Source organism: Calonectris borealis, chromosome 29 (genome assembly GCF_964195595.1).
Source record: "Calonectris borealis chromosome 29, bCalBor7.hap1.2, whole genome shotgun sequence".
Lineage (NCBI taxonomy): Eukaryota > Metazoa > Chordata > Aves > Procellariiformes > Procellariidae > Calonectris > Calonectris borealis.
The window spans coordinates 4,717,419-4,735,747 of record NC_134340.1 but is presented as its reverse complement, the minus strand read 5'-3'; the positions used below and the strand labels follow the sequence as shown (position 1 = coordinate 4,735,747).

The 18,329-nt window shown below is 63.6% G+C and overlaps 2 protein-coding genes across 5 annotated transcripts in view; both read left to right on the top strand.

Annotated features, from left to right (window-relative positions):
• Nucleotides 1-18,262, top strand: part of CADM3 (cell adhesion molecule 3) — a 31,534-nt gene extending 13,272 nt beyond the window's left edge. Inside the window, exons 2-11 of one of the 4 annotated variants that reach the window (XM_075176332.1) lie at nucleotides 1,480-1,620; nucleotides 1,837-1,989; nucleotides 2,205-2,342; nucleotides 2,579-2,749; nucleotides 3,328-3,418; nucleotides 3,809-3,978; nucleotides 5,987-6,109; nucleotides 7,263-7,388; nucleotides 7,911-7,976; nucleotides 8,484-8,737. In XM_075176332.1, coding sequence (XP_075032433.1) covers nucleotides 1,480-1,620; nucleotides 1,837-1,989; nucleotides 2,205-2,342; nucleotides 2,579-2,749; nucleotides 3,328-3,418; nucleotides 3,809-3,978; nucleotides 5,987-6,109; nucleotides 7,263-7,388; nucleotides 7,911-7,976; nucleotides 8,484-8,602 — 1,298 coding nt within the window. In that variant the 3' untranslated portion in view covers nucleotides 8,603-8,737. Of the gene's footprint in view, nucleotides 1-1,479; nucleotides 1,621-1,836; nucleotides 1,990-2,204; nucleotides 2,343-2,578; nucleotides 2,750-3,327; nucleotides 3,419-3,808; nucleotides 3,979-5,986; nucleotides 6,110-7,262; nucleotides 7,389-7,910; nucleotides 7,977-8,483; nucleotides 8,894-17,547 lie in introns of those variants that run through there. The other 3 variants (XM_075176333.1, XM_075176334.1, XM_075176335.1) reach the window with 3 other exon arrangements.
• Nucleotides 13,880-16,021, top strand: ACKR1 (atypical chemokine receptor 1 (Duffy blood group)). The gene is made up of 2 exons (XM_075176336.1): nucleotides 13,880-14,145; nucleotides 14,593-16,021. The coding sequence occupies exons 1-2, from the start codon at nucleotides 14,125-14,127 to the stop codon at nucleotides 15,520-15,522; spliced, it is 951 nt and encodes a 316-aa protein (XP_075032437.1). The 5' UTR covers nucleotides 13,880-14,124; the 3' UTR covers nucleotides 15,523-16,021.
• Nucleotides 18,263-18,329: the final 67 nt, after the last annotated feature.

Below are 18,329 nucleotides of genomic sequence, written 5' to 3'. Positions count from 1 at the left end.
TCACCCAAGGCCTGGGGGTCCTGAGGCCGAGTCCCTGCCTAAATGTGGGTAACTTGGGCCAAGATAGAAGATGACACTTTGTGAAGCCCCGTGTCCAGCACAAGCGAAGTGCAAACAGCAGCAGCAGCATCTGTGTTCCTCCCTCTTGCCCATGTGGCTGCCTGTGGACCCGCGGGGTGAGGAGAGTGTGTGGGCTGGGAGAGCCAGTGTCCCCCTTCTCCCTGTGTAGCTCAGCTCACTGGCACATCAGCTTTCCCAAAATAGCTGTCCTTGGGGCAGGCAGGGGCAGTTATCTGATCCTGTTGCTGCTCTTCTCTGCCCTTGGGCTGCTTGGCAGCGTGGAGCCCTCCAAGGAGCCTGAAGAAAGCAAAGGACAGTGTCTTAGCTGAGGAAAGGCAGTCTGGGAAGGGACGTGCACAGCCCAGGAGGAGCGTGAGCAAGAGAAAATCCCCTTAAGGAATGACACGGAGAGCAGGCCACTGACTGCACCCCACGGGCCATGTCAATGGGCCGCGAGTACTTCTGCTGGAGGCAGGGCTGGAGACGGCCGGCAGAGCATCCGGTTGCATGGGGTGCTGGGCCCAGAGGCACCATAGGTGCGAGCCCTGGCTTGCTGGCGCTGCCAGGGCAGTGGAGCAGAGCTTGCTGCCTTCAGCCGGCGCCAGTGCCAGGCTCTCCTGCTGCCTCCTGGTGTACCCCTGCTCCTGCCTGGATCTGGGCACCAGCTGCCCGTATCTTCCAGCAGCCCCAGGGCCGTGCTCGGAGCCAGGCCTGACACGATGTCTCTGTGCAGGTTGGCATGGAGCTACCTCCTGGGGACGGCAGTGTCCCGGGAGCTGCCGTCCCAGCGGGTGCTGCAGGTCGGGCGGCAGGACGGATCCTGCCTGCTGGTCCTTGCTTCTGCAGCTGTAGTGGGGCCGTTCCCTGCTGGGGAATGAGATCGCAGTGGGAGACCCGGGTTGGCACATGCCCGTGAGCAGGTCCCTGTTGTCCCCAGGGTGCGCAGGACAGCTCCGCTCCAAGCACGCTGCTGTGCGATGGAAACCCCTCGTCCCTGGAGAAGGGTGTGCACGCACATCCATGTTCAAGGGGGTGTACAGATGCTCCCGGGTACACACGGTGCACACTGGCATACACTCGCACTGACAGTCTCCCTGGATCCAGCCAGACCTCTGGCCACACCTGCTCCTCTTCCCTGTGCCCCTCCGTGCTGCCCCCTGGAGCGGCTGAGCCAGGGTGACCCAGTCCCCTACCCCAGGCCGTGTAGCCCGGCCATCCAGGGCTTGGCGTCCGCTGGAAAAAAATGTTTGTCCCAAGCAAGCTGTATTCAGCCCAGCACTGGAGCCTTGCTTGTCCCAGGGGTTTTGGGGACACCGCTGTGTTCCTCCCTCCCTTCCCTTGGTTGCTCGGTGATGCTTGTGCACGCCTGGGGAGAGATGATGCTCAGGGCTGCTGCTAACCTCTCCTGTCTGTGTCCAGAGAGCCAGCCCACGACATCGGATGAGACTGTGGTGGCCGGTGGTACAGTGGTGCTCAAGTGCCAGGTGGAGGATCCTGATGACTCCTCGCTGCAGTGGTCCAACCCAGCCCAGCAGACCCTCTACTTCGGGGAGAAACGAGGTGCATGCACAGGAACTGGGGATGGGAGAGGAGCCAGCTCCAGGACCGGAGCGATGGTGGGGCAGAGGGAAAGTGGACCAGGGCCGGTGGTACCCCAGAGGTTGATGTTCCCTCCTGCTCCCCACCTACAGCGATGCCACCGGGCAAAGTGTGAGCTAGCGGAGGGGCGTGAGGTACTGAGCCTGTCTGTTTTCCCTATTGTCCCTTTTCCCCCAGCCCTGCGAGATAACAGGATCCAGCTGGAGAGATCCACACCCAACGAGCTGACCATCAGCATCAGTGATGTGGTGCTGTCGGATGAGGGGGAATACACCTGCTCCATCTTCACCATGCCCGTGCGGACTGCGAAGGCCCTGGTCACCGTGCTGGGTAAGCCACCTGCTGGGTGGCAGCCCCCTACCTGCTCCCCATCTCCTGCCTGCAAGATGCTGTCTATATAGCCGCTCACCTCTGCTACTCCCGTATCTCTACCCGTTAACTCATCCTTGCCATGTTTATTGACATGACTCTGTATGTGCGTCCATCTCTGGGTGGCAGCACACGCACAGCTAATGGGCTGTTGTATTTCTTGCCTCCTCTACCAGGAATCCCCCAGAAACCCCAAATCTTCGGCCATGAGCAACCCATTGATGAGGAGAAGATAGCTCGGCTGACCTGCCGGTCCTCTGGCAGCAAGCCTGCGGCCCAGCTCCGGTGGAAGAAGGGCAACAAGGAGCTGAAGGGTGGGTGCCCAAGCAGTGGGGCTCTGCCCCAAGGGACTGGGGGGGCTGGGGAACACCATGAGGCAGGTGGGGCACCAGGGATTGCAGATGTGCCCAGTGCTGGACCACACTGGCATCCTGTGCTACTGCCAACAAAGGGACGGGGACAGGGTGTCCCCTGCTCAACACACATGTCAGCCTCATGCCTCTGCTGGGGTACTGTGTCCGTCAGCTCTAACAGTCCTCTGTCCCCACAGACGAGGGCACCGAGGTGGTGGAGGACCCCAACGGAAAGACCTTCACCGTGAGCAGTCGGGTGGAGTTCCGCGTCACCAAGGAGGACAATGAAGCCGAGGTGACCTGCACCGTGGATCACGAGTCCTTGCAGAACTCCGAGAGGTCAACCACGCAGAAGCTGCAGGTCCACTGTACGTGGTGCATGGGGATGATGGGACTGGGCCACACGGGGAAGGGGACAGGGCTGTGGAGGGGTGGGAGAGATGGAGGAGGCCTCAGTACCACCACAGTTCAGCAGACATCAGGCACATGGCCCTACATTTACACATACATATCGCCATCATGCATGCATGCATACAGGCTCATCAACGTGCATGCACAGCGGAACTGTCACCCGTAGGGGCACAGTGACACTTCCCTTGCACATGCACGCCCTTGGTTTCCCCTGCCTGTCCCTGTCCCCCGTGTCCTGCCTGAGGACTCATCTCACTGAGACTTGTCTGTGCCATCCCCTGCTACCTGCCTGCACCATCTCCCACGTCCTGCCTGTTCCCATTCCCCTTGTTTTGCACATCCCCTCTGATGACAGGGTTGAGGGACCTGGAGGCTGCACTGTGCATCCCCAGAGTGTCGACCCCCACCCACAAGTGCACTCACGCTGCACACGCAGAGCTGGGGCAGGGTCAGGGTTTTGGGGTGCTGGCAGGCCCCTACACAGTGTGGGGCAGGGACAGGCGGTGACCCAGCTGTGCCTCTCCTCCTTTTTCAGACAAGCCAACAGCAAAGATCGAGCCGCATCCCCTGTACCCGCGGGAAGGCGAGAAGCTCCAGCTGCAATGTGACGGGCAGGGCAACCCCATGTAAGGCCCCCCCTCGCCTTCCTCCTGCTCAGCCCCGCCAGGCCCTGGCCAACTCGTCCTCCCGCTGCCAGGCTCCCAAAACCAGCACTTAGCCCTCCCCAGAGCTCAGGCAGGGCGTCGCAGGTAGCGCTGGGCTCAGGGCTGGGCACTGGCCTTGCATCGATGCCAGGTAGGGGTGGGCGCCCCACGGGGAACAGGCAAAGCCCCTGTCCTCTCCCTGGAGCAGCAGATCCATCCTGGCTCATCTCTAAATGGGGTGTTTCCCTCCTGCTTAAATACTCCCACACCTTCGTTGTCCCTTCCACTGCCCAGCCAAGGACCCCGCTCTGCCCCAGCCCACCCAGGGCGCTGGGGAGAGCAGCGGAGCCTCACTGCCATCCCGCTCCACAGCCCCCAGGAGTTCCTGTGGGAGAAGGAGGGCAGCGACGCGCCCCTGCAGCTGAGCTCCGACAGCGTCCTCATCTTCCCGTTCCTCAACAAGAGCGACAGCGGCACCTACGTCTGCACGGCCACCAGCTCCATGGGCAGCGTCGTGGCCAAATACAACCTCGACGTCAGCGGTAAGCAGGGCCGCAGGGCACCCGGCTTCTCCCGGCAGCTGCTGGTTGGCGCAGCCTCCTCCGTCCCGGCTGTGTCTCCCCGTGAAGGGGTGCACAGATCCAGGGCGGGCTGTGGTGGGAGGGGGCTCTGCGGCGCGGGTGTGTGCATGCAGCTGGGTCCTGGTGCGCTCGCTGGCAGAGCGCTGCATCCCCAGCTTCTCCGGCCACATCCAGCCCCCCGTCCTTCCCGGCACTGTGCAGGCTGCTGCCTGGGGCCGAGAAAGGCAGAGAGCAGTTTGGGGGGGTCGGGGCAGGGACACGGCACAGCCCAGGCTGAACTCAGTCCCTGTTGCCTCCGATGGGGAGTAGGAGAGGGTGTGATGGGGGAACTGCAGGGGCTGCAGGCAGGACTCTGCTGGAGCCTCTGGGACAGGAGGAAAGGCCGGTGCTCCTGAGCCTGTCACAGGCAGGAAGCCTCTGCGTGTCGCCACCACGAGCCAAAGAGGATTTCCAGACGGCGCTGACCCCTCCAAACCACAAGGTGCCCTGGCAGCCCCGTCCCCGGCTTCTGGAGACGGGCCCCGTGGCTTGCCCCGAGTCGCTGGAGCTGCAGGCTCGTATTGCGTCCTGTGTCCCCAGGGGGTGTCACCGCTCCACTCTGGCAGCACCCACCACCTCCCCCCTCGGTGCCATCCCCTCGCCACCTCCCCCTGCCCTGGTTGTGCTCTGCTGCCGTGTTTGCTGTCGCTGTGCCCTGCTACGTCCAAGCGCCGTGTGTCGCACGTGGAGCAGAGCTGTGTGCTGCGCCGGGCTGCGAGCGCTTCTCCAGCCCAGAGGAGCTGGTCCCCGGCGGGTGGCGGTGCTGCCCCAGCTCCTGGCTCAGCACCCAGCCCTTTGCCCAGCAGCTTTCCCGTGTTGGTAGGAGCCTATTTCCCTGTGGTTTTGGCCTTGGATTTGGAGTTACTCTCCTCTTCTGCCAAATCTCTTGCCATCTCTCTCCTCTCTACCAGCCTTGGACTTTCCATCTTCCAGCACTCCTACGTGCTCCAGCTCTTCCTTTTGCCATCCCCTTTCCCTCCTCTCCTGTTTTGGGCACTCCCTGCATCCTTCCTCTCCAGCGTGGCTGTGGATAGAGGAGAACGCATGGCAGCAGTGGCACCTCGGGCACCCTGTCCCCCTGAGTCCCTCTCCTCTGCCTGCCCAGGATAAGCCCCTAAATTCCTAACCCTGTGCCGTCGTTCCTTTGTCACCCCTTGTGTCCCCCCGTCCCACTGGGTGCGGGGTCTGCACAGGGAGCTGATTCCTGAGCCTGGCTGTGAGCACACAGCAGCACCCAGAGCCCTCCGCACCCATCCAGGAGTACAGCAGCCCCCAGGGTGCTCAGCACCCATCCACAGGCTTACAGCAGCATCCGGGGTGCTCGACACCGTCCACGAGCACATGGCACCCAGAACACCAGTGTCCCTCGCCCACTTGGTGTCACAGCCCCCAGCAGAGGAGCTCCACATCTAGGCTTGGTTTCCCGTGTCAGATCCCCCTTCTCTTTCCCCAGAGCCACTCAGGTCTCGGGCACCATCACTGGAGCAGCCGCCTTGCCCGGCCGAGCCCTTGAGCCTGCCTGCTGCAGCAGCCACCTCGCTCAGCGAGGGAGAGTGGGGACGGAGCGGTCCCTCGGGGCATGCGTAGGAAAGTGTAGGTGGCACCTCACGGTGGGTGACACTTCCCAGGCACTGCAGTCCCAGGGCTCTCAGGCAGGAGGGTCCCGGTGGGGTCTCTCACAGAGGAAGGGGTGACTGGGGGTGCTGGCAGGGTAGGAGATGGGGGAAGATCACAGCAGTGTGTCCCAGAGGACGGTGGCAGAAGAGGAGCGGGACCCATGGCCGAGAAAGGGCTCATGGAAGGAGCCGCTGAGAAGAACAGGTCCCATCAGGCTAGGGGGAGCCAGGGTCCCCTCCGATGGGCTCTGTCACGCCTCACTGGCACCTCCTGGGGTTGATTCGTGTCCCTGTGTTTTTGTCGTCCTCCCCAGATCTTTCCCAGCTCCCCACCCCACACGTTCACTCCACTCCAGCCCCTCCGCCAGGCCCTTCCCAGCCCATCTCTCATGCTTCCATGGCCACCGCTTCATCCTTCACTCCAGCTCCCATCCAAGGTACCGTAAGCTCCTTTTCTCTCTCTTTACGGACCCGCTGCTCCCCAGCCCGGTGGGAGAAGCTCCACAGGAGGATGGTGGCCCAGCCCTGGGCCAGGGACACTCTTTTGCCACGTCCCAGGTGCCCAGCCAGGCTCCAGTCCCTGTGCAGCGTGTGTGGACTCTGCAGCCACCATCTCGGCACTTTGGGGTGATGGTATGCAACAGAAAGAGCCGAGGCCCCAGAGCCTGGGCTGCATAATGGTCCTTGCAGCTCTTCCTGGCAGGTTGTGGCAGCAGCTGCCTGTGAGTTGCAACCTGTGCCTTACATCCACGTGAGATGTCGTCCCTTGTCCTGTCGCCTCCCCTGTTGTCTTTCCCTCCTCATCCTGTCCGAATGGCTCCTCTGAACGTTTCTGTGGCTCTGTCCCCCCCGAGCTGATGGGGCACAATGAGAGTGGAGTGGAAGGAGGATTTGTCCCTGTGTACCAGGGCCAACACAGGATCCCAGCACAGACTGCGCTGCCAGATGTGGCTAACTTGGGACTGGCCTTGGGGTTCTACCTTCCTTGGGGTGCCAACTCCTGGGGTGCAGTGTGTGGCCATGCCAGCCTGCATGTCACCTTCCTGCTGGCACAGCGCAGGGGAAGAGCAAGCCAAGCCTGGCTCTGCCATGTGCTCAGCCTTCCCTTTTGGGGCAAAAATCCCACCATGAAGGATGGGGTGGTGGGATCATGGCTGTGCCTGAAGGCAGAGGTACCACGGGCTGCACAAAGCATGTTGCCGGTGCTGCTCCCTGGGGCACATCGCAGGCAGCTGGGCAGAGGGATGGGTCTGCCCAGCGCAGCTCTTCTCGGCTGCCTTCTCACCCAGGCAGGGCTCCCAGTGCAGCCGTCAGGGCTCCTCTCGGCTCGCTCCCACAGGAGCCGGCAGGATGGCCATTGCTTTCCCCTCCTTGCTTCCCCCGCTGCCTTCCCTTTTCTTGCTCCCACCTTGGCAGCTCTCATCTGCAGCAGGATCGAGCTGATGGCACCAAGCTGAGCAGGATTGGGCCCTCCAAGATGCCCACCTGCAGCCCTGAGCGGCCCATGGGATCGAATAGCAGCCTCTGCCGCGCAGCAGGGTCCACAGCATCCCCTTCTCTCTGTTTTCTCTCCCGTTGCCATCTGGGCAGATGCCAGCCCGGTGCCCTCAACCTCCAGCACGTACCACGCGATGATCGGCGGGGTGGTTGCCGTCATTGTCTTTCTCCTGCTCAGTCTTCTCATCGTGTTGGGACACTACCTGATCAGACACAAAGGTATGGGGCGGGGGAGCTGCGCGGGGCGGGGCACAGAGCCAAGACCCCCGTGCTGCATCGGAGCAGGCAGCGCAGGGCATGCTCCCCCCTCGGTGGGTCTCTGGGAGCAGGGCTGTGTCCCCAAAGCCAGCGGGCAGCGTGGGGCAGGGGTGAAGGGAGGCAGCTCCCCATCCTGCAGACCTGCCCTGTGTCCGGAGAAGCCCAGCGCAGCCGATGGAGCCCTCCTGGGTTTGGAGGCTGCTGCCTGTGCCCGAGCTGGCACCGACCCATGTGGAGATGTCCCAGTGAGCCCTTGGAGCTGGGCAGCACCAGGCAGAGGCAGCTCCTACCCCATTTCTCCATCTCTCCGTCATGGCTTGGTACCACTGCCCCTGTCCCTGCCTGTGCCCCTGTCCCCGCCTGTGCCTGACCCCACTTCCCTCTCCCTGCTCTGCTCGCCATCCCTCGAGCCCTCTGCCTTCCTCTTCCTTCTCCTCCACCACTTCCATCTCCCCAGCCCTGGACTTTTCATCCGCCCGGCAGGTATGTGCATAAGACACGGGGAGACGGTCACATCCAGACATCGGCAAAACCCAGCAGAGGTGATGTGTGAGTAAGAGCCCCCCACCCCTGCTCTCCGAGCCCAGCAGAGCTGCCGCCTCTGCCCCGCGCCGGGCCGGCTCCAGGGGCAGCCGGAGCTGGAGCCTCCTTGCAGATGGCAGTTCCACAGAGAAACCCTCCAGTTTCTGAGGGGGAACAGGGACAGGGGTGCAGGGGGGGGCAGGCGGTGGGGAGGGCAGAGACATGCCTGGAAACGCAGGCAAGGGCTGCTACCTGTGAAGGGGGAGGCAGCGTCAGCCTCTGGCGAGAGACAACCGCGAAAGCCTTGAGCAGCCCCGGCGAGGCTCGGTCCCCGCGCAGGGCTCGTCCCAGGGAAACCGGTGACTTTTCCATTTCAGGCCAAACCCAAAGGACTTTCCTCCCACCTCTGCTTTCCAGCCAGCCCCTGGGCTCTGCCACTGGGGACCCTCCAGGCAGCCCAGCCTCCCCCTGCTTGTGTGGGAGCAGGGTGCCGGCAGGGCCCCCCCGTGACGCTGAGCCCCTCTCCCCACCCAGGTACCTACCTGACCCATGAGGCCAAGGGCTCGGACGACGCCCCAGACGCCGACACAGCCATCATCAATGCAGAGGGCGGCCAAGCCAGCGGCGACGACAAGAAGGAGTACTTCATCTAGGGGCGTCGGAGAGAGTGAGAAATGGAGCCAACAGACCCCGACGGAAACGGAAACCAGACCACAAACCCCACTCAACCCAACAGATTTTCTCTCGCTCCCGGCACGGGCAGACGGACAGACAGAGGGATGGCGGGACAGAGAGCAGAGAGCGACCGGCCTGAGACATGATGCTTCTTCGTGAACTTGTACAAAACATTATTACTACGAACAGCGAACGCCCCGGCCCCGTTTGCTTGCTTGCACCTCCATCCCTGCGACCGGCGCTCGCGCAAAACACAGACCAACCAGTGAGTGAGCGACTTTCCTTCTTCCTTTGGACCTTTGCTTTGGTTTCGTGGCTGCTCTTTGCTTTGGGCCCTTGGTTGGGATGTCGGGCTGGGGTCGATGTAGCTCTTTCCTTTGTTTCTCTCCATTTTGGTTTCTTTGACATCCAAGGATAAAATCAGCTCCAGGCTCTGGTGCAAGCTCGGGGCAGCTGGGCGGCCCCTCTCTCACGAGCGCTCGGCCCACGCCTCCTACCGAGAGCTGGGACCCACGTTCCCGTTGCTCCCCCAGCTGTGGCTGCTGCATGATGGCCCAGCCCCCGCTGGGACAGGGAGCGTGGCCGGCGGGACAGGAGCAGCGTCTCTGCCGCCAAGGTCTCGGCAGGCGGTTGGGGTCAGGCGGGGAGGGACCCCAGGCCCCTGCCCTGATTTTATCCTTGGTGGTTCTTGTCGAACAGTGTCCATTCGGGAGGAGAGCTGTCCTTGTGCGGTAGATGTGTGAAGGGGGGGTGAGCTTCCAGGGTGGGAACCGCTGAGGCCCCCAGAGAGACTGGGAGCTGCTGGGCACTGTGGCTCCCCGGTCCCACCCCAGCGGGAGGGGGGAGGGCAGAGATTTGGGGGCGAATCCAGAGAAGAAGCCCCAACTTTAGAAATTCTCAGATTGGAAATGTCAATTTAAGCCATCTATTGAGATGTTCAGTGTAGGAGGCCACCTGCGCTGGGAGCACTGGGCAGAGCCGGGAAAGCCGGTGGGCCTGCGGCCATCGCCACTTCCCTCGTCGCTGGGCTGGAAAGGTAGTTCAGACCCTCTGGAGGTAAGGTAGTTCAGACCCTTTGGGAAGGTAGTTCAGACCCTGAAGGTGGCTGGCGGCACCACCGGAGCTGAGCTGGGCTGGAGATGACCCGCTCCCCAGCGCAAGCAGCCCAGGGCGGCCCAAAGCCTGGGATTCCTCTGGCTGAGGAGAGTGCCGAGAGGGGCTCCACCGGGGTCTGCTGCTTGGAGCTGTCCGTCTGTCCCCCTTTCCTCCCTGGCCCCTTCCCAGGGCGGGTGTGAGCTTGGAAAAGGCCATTTCCCTCTCGGCTCCAAGGGCTGCAGCCGACAGTGGCCAAAATGTCCGGGTTTAGTGTCTCAGTAGTTCGGGGGTCTCCAGGGAGGCTTGGGGGGGCTTGCCCTACCTCCTACCTGTTTCACTCTCTCTTCCAAGACAAAACGAAGAAACTTTCCCAACCTCTCAAGGATGTCCCCAGGGTCCGCTGGGCCACCCCACCCACACACCCACCGGATGGGGCTGCAGGGGCCACGCGCTCCAGCATCTGCAGGACACCCCCCACCCCGGGAGCCAGGCCCCATCCCTCCCCCTTGGGATGAGGTTTTCCAGCTTCCCAGGATCCCAGCATCTCTTGGTCTGGACACAAGGGGTTTGCAGGAGCCACCCTCAGCTGGGCCCCCCTTCAGTTTCGGGTTGTCTGGAGGAGGAGACCCCTTCGGGAAGGAGCAAAAGCCCTCGGTGGTGTGGGCAACCTCACCTCGGAGGAGGAGGAAGAGTGTGTGTTCTCTGCCTTGGGGTACCAGTGCCCATGGGGTACCAGTGCCCGTGGGGCAGGTAGTGTCACTCCCATCCAGACCCTGCGAGCACCAGGAGGACGCCTGCGGGGAAGCCATCGCAGAGCGAGCGGGGCTGGAAGGGGGCTGGGGCCAAGCAGATGAGGAAGAAGAGGCATGGTTCGGTGGCAGGCACAGGGTGTGAATGAGTGAGGCATTTGTGGCACGTGCACAGATGTGACTAGGTTCACCGTGGCTAAATCCTGTGTCAGGAGCATGTAGGCAGCAGGGCGTTAGCGCCTTGAGAGAGAAGTGCACGAAGCCTTTGTGGTACATGGCGAAGAAAACCTGCGGTTTTCTCGGTGGTGTTCCTCCTTTCCCATCTCTTTGGAGGAGGACGTTGGCCTGGAATCCCAACGGTAGCTCCGAGCTCGTTTCGAGGGATGCAACCGTTGCTGCCGGAGATAACACTGCAGATGTCGATGCTGTTAACTACTTCACTGCACACTGGGCATGTATGAATGTGCGACCTGACGCTTCGCTGAAGATCTTTAACATCTGCTATCGAATAGACGTAATTCCTTCAAATAAAAATGCAAGGACGTGTTTTCAAGTACAGTTTAATCTCATTGTAAGTCTACGTGCTGTAGATGGTTACAAAGAAAGCCCCAAGCTGGGGGTCTGGGAGGGAAGGGGGTTAACTGGTCCCTAGGGAAAGGGAGGTGGGAGCTGAGGTTGGACAGGGAGGTTTGTGCCCCTTTGAGGCAGCGCGGGCACGGCCCTGGCCAGTTTCTCTCCAGAGCTGCTTCAAGGGCTGGCACCGGTGGTCACCGCTTTGCCCTGGTGAGAGGTCAGGATTTGGCCTTTTTGAGATGCCACGTGGAACGGGCTGGAGCACGGGAGGACCGGGCACGGGCAGGGCCTCAGGGCAGGACCTGCCGCCCGCGGCAGGTGTCAGCAAAGGATGGGCTGGGTCTCCCCCCGTGTGGGCCTGATGTCCTGCCACGGCCCAGGCATCGCAGGTCCTGGGAGTGGCGGGAGCACGAACACGCGGCTCTAGAGCCAAAGGGCTTTGGGAGATGCAAGGGAGCAGTAAGACCCACTGCCACGGGCACGAGGGCGGTGGAGACCCTGTGTCACGTGTGAGAGGGGACGGATACACCAGGTCACACAGAGGGAGATGCCATGGGGTGAGCGCGAGGGGCGATGGGGACACGGGCGTGAGACTGCGGTGGGGCGCGTCACGGTGTGAGAGGGTGCGGTGACGGTGTGCCCACCGCGCACCTGTGGAAGGTGTGGTGGGACAGGCCATGTCGTGAGCATGATGGAGAAACCACTTGGCGAGATTGAGGCCCTGATGAATAGATCGTGTCATGGGTGTGAGGTGTGGTGGGAGAGGCTGTTTTGGAAGCCCAGGGGCCTGGTGGGGTGCACCGTGTGTTGAGTCCTTTGGGGTGATGAAAACACGGTGTCACAGGTGTGCAGAGGAACAGGTACACAGCCATGAGTGCTGGCACGATGGGTGTCAGTCGTGAGCCGCACCACACCATGACATGAGGCGGGGGCGATGGGCTGCACCCTGTGCTGGGCCTGGGGCACGTCCTGCTGTAGGTGTCTGCGGTGCTGTGGCACACGGGGTCAGGTTGTCAGGGAGGGTTGGGTACAGTGTCACAAGCACAAGAGGTGGTGTGGGTTGTGAGAAGGGGTAAGAAGCTACACCTTGATGCTAGCATGGGGGTGACACCACACACCGTCAGCGGCGTGGGGAGGCGGCGGGGTACGCGGTGTCACTGATGTGGCTGATGGTGGATGCACTGCACTTGGAGGGGGCAGGCAGTGCTGCTGGGCGGTGACATGAGGGACACGCTGTCACGGGGGAGAGGGGACACCGGGGTTCCTGTCCCTCTCTGCTGGCACCCAGCAAAGCTGGGTGGTGTCACCATGTGGCTGGGAGAGCCCAGCACCCACCTCCCTGGGCTTCGGTGGCCCCTTCGGGAGTGGGGAGTCCTTGTTGGCCATGCGGACAGGGGACGTCCAGCCCCACGTCCACCCTGTGCCACCACGTGCTGGGCCCGGGGTATCCGAACCCGGATGCGGCCAGGGCCGGCGCTGGGGGAGCAAGGAGAATTCGGGACCCTGTGGCCCTTGATTGCAGCCAGGCCTGTTCACTCCTGCTCACCGGCCCCGGCAAGGCTCTGGCAGCTTCCTGGCCGGCACTGAACTCTCAATAGACACGAAAGCCATATTTGTAGGGAGCTCTGGAGATGCCGTGGGGTGGCAGCGGGGCAGGGCAGAGGACGGTCTGTGTTGTTGTGCTGTGTTCTTCTATGTACATAAAAGGGAGACAACGAATGTCGATGTGACTTTATAACCTTTCTAATATCCTGTGCTAATCTCGGAAAATAATCCTATAAATATATCTGGATTACACACGTTACCTGCTTGTGCGTCTCTGCTTCTGCCTGTGTGCGCCGAGCACTGCTGGGGCCTGGGAGGTGTCGTGGCCGTGGCCCCCCGGGGCGAGGGGGAGCCGGGGGCACTGAGGCCGGCGGAGGGGGCTGAGCTCAGCCGGGTGGGGGGACACGGCTCACCCCGGTGCACGGCATGGGAGGGACACGGCTGAGCCCATCTCACAGCCCGCGGAGGCATAGCTCAGCCCCCTCAGCCCCCCAAACCACAGTCTCCATCAGCCGCCTGTCCCCAGACCCGCTGTGCAGACCCCCAGCCCTTTCACCCCCAAATCCCCCCACCTAGTCCCTCAGGCCCCCACCGCAGGCTCCCAGCCCCTGACCCTCAGCTCTTCCCAAATCACCACCCCCCCCAAACGACAGTAACCCTCAGTCCCAACCCCCTGACCCCCCCCAGCCCCACCGCCCTCTGGGGATGCTCCCACCAGGCACGAGGGCCACCGAGTGCCGCCGGCCCCTGCTGGTCCCCTGCCAGGCTGGGCTTGCTGCTTGCTGCAGCCCAGGGAGCCCGTGACTCAGCCCCGGTGCCACAGGGTGACCCCGCAGGATCCGGCCTCCCAGCGGGGCGTCCCGAGGAAGAGCTGCGGATTTCCTTGCTGTACGGAGCTGGAAAGCACCACGTGCCTGGGCTGCACCACTGTGGGGTCCCCTCAGCAGCCGCCTGCGTCCTGCACCCACAACACCCACCCCATGCCCTGGCGCCGGGCTCGCACGCAGCCAGCACTTCTGGGATGAAACTCCGCATGCGCCTGAGTCCAGGCCAGCAGTAGGAGCATCCACACAGATGGGGCGCCTGTAAATACAATTCCTAATTAATTTAAGGTGTTTTGCCAAGAAGTGATTGTTTCCTGCTCGAGAAATTGCAGGCTTGTGCTGGCAGCTCACCGGCCTTACCGGCAGCGGTGGCCCGCCTGTTCCGTCAGCCCTGGCAAAGGGGATTGCCAGGCTGGGAGGCTGCTATTAGCGAGGCAGCTCTTATCTTGTTACCGCAGTCCTTCGCCTCCCTTTCGAGCGGGAGGAGTGGAGCCCAAGGCAGAGCGAACGGAGCAGGCACCACCGTGCAATGCAGCTCTTGGAGAACGTGCACCTCTGTGCAGGGCACCCATCGGAGAGCATGTACCCCTGAGCGTGCACCGCTGGGCACAGCGCCCTGCAGCGACCGTGCACGGCTGAGCGTTGGTTGCCCCGCACAGCACCCGTTGGAGACCTCAAACACAGAGGAGCAGGTGCCGTCCTGGGACACACGTCATGGGCAACTGCATCCCGGTGGTGAGTGCCTCTCCCCTCCCCTGCCGCTTCTCGCCAGCGATCTCCCATGCACGGTGGTGAGCAGGGCCACGGCTCGCAGTGGGTACTGCTGGCACATGCTCACTTGCAGATGGCTCGGTGGGGTTTGCACCCACCCACTGGGGGTCTGCAACCCTTCTTTGAGGCTGTAAGAAAATTTGTGCTTTCATGCATAGCGGGGCCAGCCCAGGACAATCCCACACCCCCGAAGTATCAGCTGCAGGCAGCCTCCCCTCTCCCCACCGCGTGTCCCTCCCTGATAAATCGCCCTGCTCAACCTGCACCAGGGCTGTACGTGAATCCGCCGGCACTAGTGGGGCAGCAGCTCCATGGCAGGAAGCAGCGGCCCATCGGAGGGGATGTCTTGAGCGGGGCACCTGCAATCGGCCACGTACGTCCCTGCCTGACGCCCACCGGTCTCATTCGCAGAGCCCCAGCATCCTGGAGAGCAAAAACTCCCTGGACCTGCTGGAGATCATAGGCAACCTCTCCTACGACGAGAGCAACATGACCTTCCTGGACTACGACGCCGCGCCGTGCCACAACCAGTACTGTCCCCTCTTCCAGCGCGTGGCCCCCACTTTCCTGGCCGTCACCTGCGCCATGGCTGCCCTGGGCACTGGGGCGCTGCTGGTGGCACTGGCCAAGCGGCCCCATGCCTGGGGCTGGCCCCAGAGCTGCACGCTGGTGGCCCAGCTGGCGGTGGGGACGGGTCTCTTCGCCGCCCTGCTGCCGCCGGTGGCGGTGGGCATCTGGCAGGGCTGGCGGCTGGGCACAGGGCTGTGCAAGCTCACCCACCTGCTGTGGCACTGGAGCCTCTTCGCGCAGGGGCTGCTGGTGGGCAGCGGCTCCTGCAGCACCGCCTGGTGCCGCTGGGACCCCCGGAGCCGGCGGCTGGCGGTGGCCCTGTGGGCTGGGGCGCTGCTGCTGGCGACGCCAGCAGCTCTCACCAGCGGCACGGTGGCGGCCCCGGAGACAACCTGCATCCGCCGGAGGGTGGAGATCCTCTCCCCAGCATACCTGTTGCACCTCGCCCTCTGCCTCTGTCTCTTCCTGCTGCTGCCAGCAGTGCTGCTGGTGGCCACGCTGGCCGTGCCGCGGCTGAGAGCGGGCTGGGAGCCAGGCGTCGGCGTGAGCTGGCTCTTCTTTGGGCTCTGGGTGCCTTATGGCATGGGGCTGGCCGTGGATTTCCTCCTGCACGCCCGGCTGCTGCAGCCCACCTGCGGCACCTTCGAGCACTTTGACTACGTGCTGGGGCTGAGCGAGGGTCTGGGGGTGCTGCACTGCTGCCTGGCACCTGCAGCACTGCTCGCTGCCCGGCTCTGCCACCACAGGGCAGGCACCAGCAGCAGCTGCTGAGCTCCTGCTGCTGCAGCCGAGGGCCTCACGTCGGCCTCTGGCCCCCTGGCCCCCAGCACTGTCCCCTTTCCCCATAGCGTCCCCACCAGCCCCACAGCTTCTGCCCCCCAGGTAACGCTCTCCCAGGACCCAGGGGAGGGCAACGTGGGCCCATTATGTGCCAGGCTTGGTGCCCCTCCTCCCTCCATTCCCTTCCTTGGGGTCTCAGCCCCACTGCTTGGGGCCAGACACCCCTATTTGCTCAGTGGCGATAGCCCTGGGGTGCCTCAAGCATCTCCCCAGCCCCCGGGGGGCTGTCAGCCCCAGGCTCCCACATGCCCGTGGGGACCCCCAGGCTCAGCCCCGGCCCCCCCAGCTCCACGGGGGATTTCGGCACGCAGAAAGGGCAGTGGCGATGTGAAGCAACAGGGGATTTTTCACTCCCTCCTGACAAGCTGAGATAAGTGTCACATCCGAGATCAGCCAGTGGGAATTATATACAATATATATGTCTGTCAGAGCTGCTTGCCAAGTTTGGTTAATGACAGGGGCTGGGAGGTGCGGGGGGGTATGGGGGGGTGACACCCATCACCTCCGGCCAGGCTCCTGCGGGCCGAGGGATGGGAAGCAGGCGGCGTGTGCTCCTCATGCCTCCAAATTAGCAGGAAAAGTTCATAATGAAGCCCTGCAGTCTATTAGCGGGAAGTGGGGTGATTGATATCCAGCGCTGGAGGCATCTGAGCCATGTCTATGAGGGATGGCTGCGTGCAGTCACAAGGCACACAGGATGGAGAGCTGGAGGGGGGCGATGGAGGGGCACGAGCCTGCGGCCAGGACCTCATCCACGGGGTCTGGGGCCCAGCACAGCAGCACGCGAGGAACTGCCCTGGCTGAGCCAAACCCCGCAGGACCTGGGGCCTCGTCCCTGGTAAATTGAGGGACTGACGCCGTGGGGAACGAGCCCACATCGTCCCCAAAAAGTGGGTGGCCATCCGCAGCCGAGAGCATCCCGCTGTCGCCCTGCCACCCGTCCCCCCCAGCATACCCGTGCAACGGCCCCACATCCCCAGCCCGGACCCCCAGCTCAGCACCATCATTATGGACCCTGGAGCAGACCAATTCCTCCCCCTTCCCAACCAGGCTGGACCCGGGCAGGGGGCCCGGCTTCGTCCGCTCACAGGACACACGGACGCCCTCAGAGGATGCCCAGATCACGGATGCCCTCAGAGGACGCCGGACCCTCGGCCACTCGGCTTTGCTGCGGTTTCTTCTGCCACCTGGTGCCCATGGCTCCAGCTTCGGGCTCCGTCCCTGTGGCCAGGACGGGGTGAGCAGAGCCCGGGGATGTGCCCGAGAGCCGCAGGTTGGGGTGAGGGGGTCAGGGCCAGCTTCCCCTGTGCCTCTCGGACGAGCCGGGATCAAACCGGGTCACTCCTAGGGATTTGCGAGGGGGGGTGAGACAAGGGGACCGAGGTGAAGCCACGCGGCTGGGGTGTCCCCGCCACCCGCGTGGGCGTGTGCCCGGGGCACAGCTCCAAGGGCAGCCCCGTGGAGGCGGGTGACCTAGGGTCTTGCGGCACGGCCGCGTGATGGCATGAAATCGCTCCTCGTGGGCATGCCAGGCTGCTGGGGACAGGATTGGGGGGACGCAGCTCCCCTCCCACCCTCCAGCCCATAAACCCAGCGAGCGGCAGCCCTGCACCCAGGCGGCTCCTCTCCCAACACCGACAGCAGCGCCTGGGACCATGGGCCAGCTGCAGCTCTGGCTTGCCGCCCTGGCCGGGCTCTCAGGGATCGTGGCCCAGGAAGGTAGGGACAACGGGGCAGGCAGGTCCAGGGGGGATGTGGCAGCAGCTCTCGGAGCCCTCTGCTTCGTACCAGAGCCCGGTCAGCGGGGCTGGAGGATGCTGGAGCAAGGCTGGGGTCAGCAGAGGGGACGTCAGGGATGCGGAGTCCCCCGGGGGGAATGGAGGAAGGCTCAGAGGCAGTCAGAGGGGGCTGCAGGATACCCCAACCTCCCACCGCATCTCCTTTCCCATCCCCCAGACCTGTACCGAAAGGTGTTCGTCTTCCGGAAGGACCCCAGCGACGCCTACGTCGTGCTGAGGGCCAAGCTCGAGCGGCCGCTGCAGAACTTCACCGTTTGCCTGCGGTCCTACACCGACCTGACTCGGCCCTACGGCCTCTTCTCCTACGCCACCAAGGCGCAGGACAACGAGATTCTCCTCTTCAAGCCAAAGCCCAGCGAGTACCGGTTCTACGTGGGGGGCAGGTTTGTCACCTTCCGCGTCCCCGAGGGCCGCTGGGACTGGGAGCACGTCTGTGCTAGCTGGGAATCAGCCACCGGCATCGCCGAGTTCTGGCTCAACGGGAAGCCCTGGCCCCGCAAGGGGCTGCAGAGGGGCTACACAGTGGGGGCGGAGGCGGCCATCCTGCTGGGGCAGGAGCAGGATGCCTTCGGGGGCGGCTTCGATGTCTACAACTCCTTCTCGGGCGAGCTGGCCGATGTCTACCTGTGGGACGCAGGGCTGTCCCCGGACAAGATGCGAGCCGCCTACCAGTCCTTGCGCCTGCCGCCTGCTGTCCTGGCCTGGAAGAGCCTGAGCTACGAGGTGAAAGGCGATGTGGTGGTGAAACCCCGGCTCCGGGAGGCACTGGGGCCATGAGAGCCGGCCAGGTCCAGGGCTGGGGTAGCCTCAGCCCCCGCTCTCCCCTCCCCGTCCCCATCACCCCTTCGCCTCTACAACCCGCCAAGGTGCCGTCTGCCTGCCCTGGCCAGGGAGGTCCAGTCGGGACGGGACTCGGATGCAGCTGGAAAGGGCTGGGGG

What these genes read in the sequence shown, in the direction of transcription:
- ACKR1 (XM_075176336.1), top strand. Translation starts at nt 14,125, where the DNA reads ATGGGCAACTGCATCCCGGTG. An exon ending in TGGGCAACTGCATCCCGGTG is followed by an intron (nt 14,146 to 14,592) that starts GTGAGTGCCTCT and finishes TCTCATTCGCAG; the next exon opens with AGCCCCAGCATCCTGGAGAG.